The sequence below is a fragment of the Heterodontus francisci genome, chromosome 8 (assembly GCF_036365525.1).
Source record: "Heterodontus francisci isolate sHetFra1 chromosome 8, sHetFra1.hap1, whole genome shotgun sequence".
NCBI lineage: Eukaryota > Metazoa > Chordata > Chondrichthyes > Heterodontiformes > Heterodontidae > Heterodontus > Heterodontus francisci.
The window spans coordinates 57,280,452-57,286,451 of NC_090378.1; the positions used below are offsets into that span (position 1 = coordinate 57,280,452).

Sequence of the window (6,000 nt, forward strand, 5' to 3'; positions counted from 1 at the left end):
GAGGGTACTTTTATTGTACTAAACAGGAAAATAATACACAAGGATGCAAATTGGATTGAATATTTCAGCACCTTTTCCCCTAGCTAATTGTATGCACGGGTAAAGAATTATAACGCAAGACTACAAAACAATTAATGTAGAAATTACCACAAATACTTGCATATAATTTGTAAAAATACTAACATAACGTTGATTAGATTTGAATGAATGAATGTTTACTTTTCTCAAAGGGCCAGGTGAATCAACTATTAGAATCTTCTCCTGCAAAAGAAAACCAGGGAACAGAGAATAAAGATACTAAATCAGAAGCCCCTTTGCAGAATACGGACAGTAGGAACAAACACTCTAAACACCAGACCGGTCAAAAGGAAGGAAACGATGTGCTGAGTGCAACTCTGAAACAGCTGAAGAAAATGGGAGTGAAAATTGATCTGGAATCTACCAGTATGACCAAGACCAAAAGCAAAGTTGAAAATGCAAGGTATTGATAAACTAATGTGACATTAAAGAAATCTATATATTTAAAAACCACTTAATGTTTTTTCAGAACTTTTAGATAACGTGGCCGCCTGCCAAGGTAAGAAACCCACAGCTGTCAATTTAGCAAATCCTTTCAATAGTGACTAATTAGCATGTAATTGCCTTCAGAATTTTCCTAATTAAGCCACTTCCCATCTGGGAACAGTGGGCTAAAGAAAGGTCAGGTTAGCAGATCAACATCGTAGACGTGTTGTCAACCCCAACTTATCCGCAAGGAATGCATTAGGAGATCATTTAGAACAAATTGTTTGTGTGGGGTTAAAAATAACTTTAGAACCTAGTTTTTTTTTCTAGTTTATTTTCTGATATGTGATACACTGGCAAGGCGACATTTGTCACCTATCTCTAATAGCCCGAAGAAGATGATGGTGGGCTACAGCCTTGAACCACTGCATTCCTGTGATAGTGATGTCAGGTAGGGAATTCCAGAATTTTGATGTGAATAGTGGAGAAACAGTACATGTTCAATTCAGGATGGAATTATACTGGTGATTGTGATACCATGCTGCACTTGTTCTTAGTGGTAGAAATTCAGCACTGGGAAGTGATAGCAACGTAAGCTTTTCAAGTTGCTGTAGTGCATCCTGTGAATAGTACCTACTGAAGTCACAATGCACTGGTGATGGATGGAATGGATATTGAGTCCAATGGCAGGGGCACCAATTAAGAGGACAATGACAAGTATTCCACCACATTCCTGACTTGAGCCATGTAGATGTTGTAGAAGCTGTGAGACGTCTGGGAAGTCGGGCACTTAATACAGAATAGCCATACATTTGTAGCCCTAGTGCTCATAAGGCTGGTGCTTTTAAGTTTCTATTTAATGGTAATTCCCTAAGATGCAATGGTAGTGCAGCTGAAGATCATGGAAAGGTGATTGGGCTTTTTGTGCCTAGAAATGGCTATTGCCTGTGCTTATGTGACACCAAATTTACCTGCCATTTGTCAACCCAAGCCTGGCTGATGTCCAGGTTCTGCTGTAGGATGACATGGCTGCTTCGTTATCAGAGGACTTGAGCATTGAGATGAACATTAAAGAATAGTCAGTGTACAGCCCCATTCCTGACCTTATCTATTGGGCTGACGAACTCTGCTGCAATATTTCCATCTGTAATTTTGTTTCTGAAACCACGACAATCTTACTGTGTCAAGAATGACTCTAGTCATAGAGCTTTACAGCACAGAAACAGGCCCTTTGGCCCAACGCGCCTGTGCCGACCGTCAAGCACCCGTCCTAACTAATCCCATTTCCCCATACTTGGCCCGTAGCCTTGTATGTTATGGCGTTTCAAGTGCTCATCTAAATACTTCTTGAATGTCGTGAGTGTTCCTGCCTCTACCACCCCTTCAGGCAGTGTGTTCCAGATTCCAACCATCCTCTGGGTGAAAAAATTCTTCTTCCACTCCCCTCTAAAGCCCCTTACCTTAAATCTATGCCCCCTAGTTATTGACCTCTCCGCTAAGGGAAAAAGTTTCTTCCTATCTATCCGATCAATGCCCCTTATAATTTTGTATATCAGGTCCCCCCTCAGCCTTCTCCGCTCCAAGGAAAACAACCCCAGCCTATCCAGTCTGGCTTTATAACTGAAATGCTCCAGTCCAGGCAACATCCTGGTGAATCTCCTCTGCACCCTCTCCACTGCAATCACGTCCTTCCTATAGTGTGGTGACCAGAACTGTACACAATACTCCAGCTGTGGCCTAACCAGCGTTTTATACAGCTCCATCATAACCTCCCTGGAAGATTTCCCCATTGACCTCCATTGGTGGTTTTGGTTTACTAAACTTCAGTAGATAAAATAGCTAAGAAAATATGATGCTTAAAAAAAAATCTCCTGGTTGATAAAACTTTTAATCCTGTATCCTACTGCTCTCTGGTTGGCTTAGTTCACTTAGTAGCTTTCTAATCTGTGGGTTGAGTTGTATGTTCAAACCCCAACAGCACTTGTTCATAATTCAGGTTGATACTGTGTTTAGTAGCAAGAGAGTGCTGAATATCAGAGGTGCTGACCTTCAGGTTCCATCTGCCTGTTCAGATGGACTGTTGAAGGGTAGGGAGATTGTTCTTCTGACAAACATTCCTTCCTTAGACAACATTGCACATTAGCTGTTCGTGGGATGTTGCTGGTGCAAAATAGATTTTGCATTTTCTTACATAATGGCCACTAAGTTTTGCAGTTTCTGTGATGTAATAGTGAATTACATTTCTAGTAGAAATATTTCTAGTTAATGTACATGACAATGTGACAGGGATTTTTCTAATATACATGTGTATGTGTATATATTTGCAACTTTTGTTCTTGCTTTTAGCACATTGGCTCGCATAAACCCTGAAGCAGTTATCCCAAGGTTGAACTACATGTCCTTTGTCAATGTTGGTACGAGTGGACTTGGGGCTGGTGGAGTTGACCTCAGCATGGAGGCCAATGCTATAGCTCTGAAGTACCTGGATGATGCTCAGCTCTCCCAGATGTCTCTCAGACGTAGTGGTAACTGTGAATCAACATCCTTAAATCTGCTAGAATTGAGCACAGACAGAAGCATGGGATGCCTGAGCCTGATTTCACCCAATGACATGTCGTTTGCCACACGCAAATACATGAGGAGATATGGACTCATGGAGGATGCCTACAGCAGTGAAGAAGAGGAAGATTTGTCAGATACTACCATACAGACCATAAAATCTGATTCAGAAAGTCTTTCAGTTCGAAAAGAAAGCTCTGAAAGAGTAGTTGAAAGACAAGTCCAGATTACGAACTACTGTACCTTGGAGTCTTTCTCCAAGAAGGATGGAAACATTCTAAGAAACATTACTAATGAAGTTGCTTCCTCAAAACCACAGAATATGGATACACAGGACCAAGATTGTCAGCAGATTCAAAATGATCCAAAGCCCAAAATTAGGATGTTTGCTGAAGAAATCTGTTACACCCAACACCCTGAAAAGGAAAATAGAGTTGAAAAAATTCAGGACTTATCTAAGAAATTAAGGCCAAATACTTCTGAGAAACAAAAGTTTATAAAAAACAGTGATGCAGTGGGTAACATTCTGGATGTAAATCGGCTCCGACAACTACCCAAACTGTTTTAACTAACTGGGCTTTTCATAATTCAGATCTAAAAGACAAGACATTAGGCAAGATATATATAAAAGCTATTTTGTAAGCATCACTTTTCAAACAAAAATGCTCGTTTGCTATTCTAATGAATTACTGTGTAGGTCAGTTTAAATATTCAACATTCAAGGCTGCAAACATACAACAGGTTATCTGTTGTCTGGTAACTACAATAGAGATATGAGTCTTTTGTAAATATTCTAATACAGCTAATGCTATAACTTCATATAAATTATGGACTTTTGTTCACGTGCAGTATGACTGTCTTGGGATTATAATTAATGGGTAAATAAAGATGTTATTATGTGTAGCTTTACACTGGCTCTGGCCAGTGTTGAGCAATCAACAATGACAATCAAATGAAAGACTGGTAGTTTATATTTAGAATCTAGCTTGTTTGCTCTGTAGTTAATGCTAATCACACATTCCTAATAGCCACTTTGTTCTGCATTAACATTTATGGTTCTGTTTCCAAAATTTCATGAAAGGCTGTCAGTATTTTTAGCAATTAGGTTTCAGACATTGGTGGATTGCAAGCTTCTATAGACGAATTCCTATATACAAAACTAGTGTGAAGTATCCGAGTGCATTCTAATGTAATACAAATGTTATTCCATGAAGGGATGGATTTGATAAGTTGTTGGCTGGGCTATGAATGAAGTATGTTGCAGGTAGAGGAGAGTTCATGGCTTGGTAGGGGGAATAGGAAAATTGATGCCAGCTAATAAAAATGGCATTAATGGAGCGATGGAGAAGATTGTGATTGTTGACTGTCAAATGTTCCTGACTAAGGACTTGTGTTCCCCTCCACTAATTCAAATTGGGCAATGATTGTATTCTTGAAAATTTTGACTGAACCCTTGTAACTAATCTAAAGTTTACAGAAATTCAGGGATCTTAGTTTTTTTTAACATTCCTGTGTGAGGTGTTTATCAATGTTTCCATTTGCGATTTGTTGCGCTTTCTGTGATTTCAGTTATTTTTGTTGATTATTCAATCACTGGATTTTTGCAAACAATTTATAAATAAAACATTTGCACAATTTCTACATGTAGTTAACTTATATCAATGTTGTTCTAAGTTTATAATGGCAACTCTTTTCAACTACAAACAAAATGCACTTGGACTTTGCTGTGTTCATTTTTGACTAAAACATAGAAACATAGAAAATAGGAGCAGGAGTAGGCCAATCGGCCCTTCGAGCCTGCTCCGCCATTCATGAGGATCATGGCTGATCATCCAACTCAGTAACCTGTTCCTGCTTTCGCCCCATACCCTTTGATCCCTTTAGACCCAAGAGATATATCTAACTCCTTCTTGAGAACATACAATGTTTTGGCCTCAACTGCTTTCTGTGGTAGTGAATTCCACAGGCTCACCACTCTGGGTGAAGAAATTTCTCTTCATCTTAGTCCTGCAAGGTTTACCCCATATCCTGAGACTATGACCCCTGGTTCTGGCCACCCCCACCATTGGGAACATCCTTTCTGCATCTACCCTGTCAAGTCCTATTAGAATTTTACAGGTTTCTATGAGATCCCCCCTCACTCTTCAGAACTCCAGCGAATATAATCCTAACCGACTCAATCTCTCCTCATACGTCAGTCCCGCCATCCCAGGAATCTGTCTGGTAAATCTTCGCTGCACTCCCTCCATAGCAAGAACATCCTTCCTCAGATAAGGAGACTGAAACTGCACACAATATTCCAGGTGTGGCCTCAGCAAGGCCCTGTATAATTGCAGAAAGACATCCCTGCTCCTGTACTTGAATCCTCTCGCTATGAAGGCCAACATACCATTTGCCTTTTTTGCCACCTATTGCACCCGTATGCTTGCCTTCAGCGACTGATGTATGAGAACACCCAGGTCTCGCTGCATATTCCTCTCTCTGTTTATAGTCGTTCAGATAATAATGTGCCTTCCTGTTTTTGCTACCAAAGTGGATAACCTCTCATTTATCCACATTATACTGCATCTGCCATGCATTTGCCCACTCACTCAACTTGTCCAAATCACCCTGAAGCCTCTCTGCATCCTCCTCACAACTCACCCTCCCACCCAGTTTTGTGTCATCTGCCAATTTGGAGATATTACATTTAGTTCCCTCATCTAAATCATTAAAGTATATTGTGAATAGGTGGGATCCTAGCAACGATCCCTGCGGTACCCCACTGGTCACTGCCTGCCATTCAGAAAAAGACACATTTATCCTTACTCTTTGTTTCCTGTCTGCCAACCAATTTTCTATCCATCGCAATACACTACCCCCAATCCCATGCGCTTTAATTTTACATGCTAATCTCTTATGTGGGACTTTGTCGAAAGCCTTCTGAAAGTCCAAATA

The 6,000-nt window shown here is 40.2% G+C and overlaps 1 protein-coding gene across 3 annotated transcripts in view; it reads left to right on the forward strand.

Annotated features, from left to right (window-relative positions):
- stil (STIL centriolar assembly protein) overlaps positions 1-4,702 on the forward strand; it is an 87,748-nt gene extending 83,046 nt beyond the window's left edge. For all 3 annotated transcript variants that reach the window (XM_068037173.1, XM_068037174.1, XM_068037175.1), the window contains 2 exons: positions 231-481; positions 2,851-4,702. In XM_068037173.1, the coding sequence (XP_067893274.1) occupies positions 231-481; positions 2,851-3,631 (1,032 nt within the window). In that variant the 3' untranslated portion in view covers positions 3,632-4,702. The remainder of the gene's footprint in view (positions 1-230; positions 482-2,850) is intronic.
- The last annotated feature ends 1,298 nt before the right edge of the window (positions 4,703-6,000 follow it).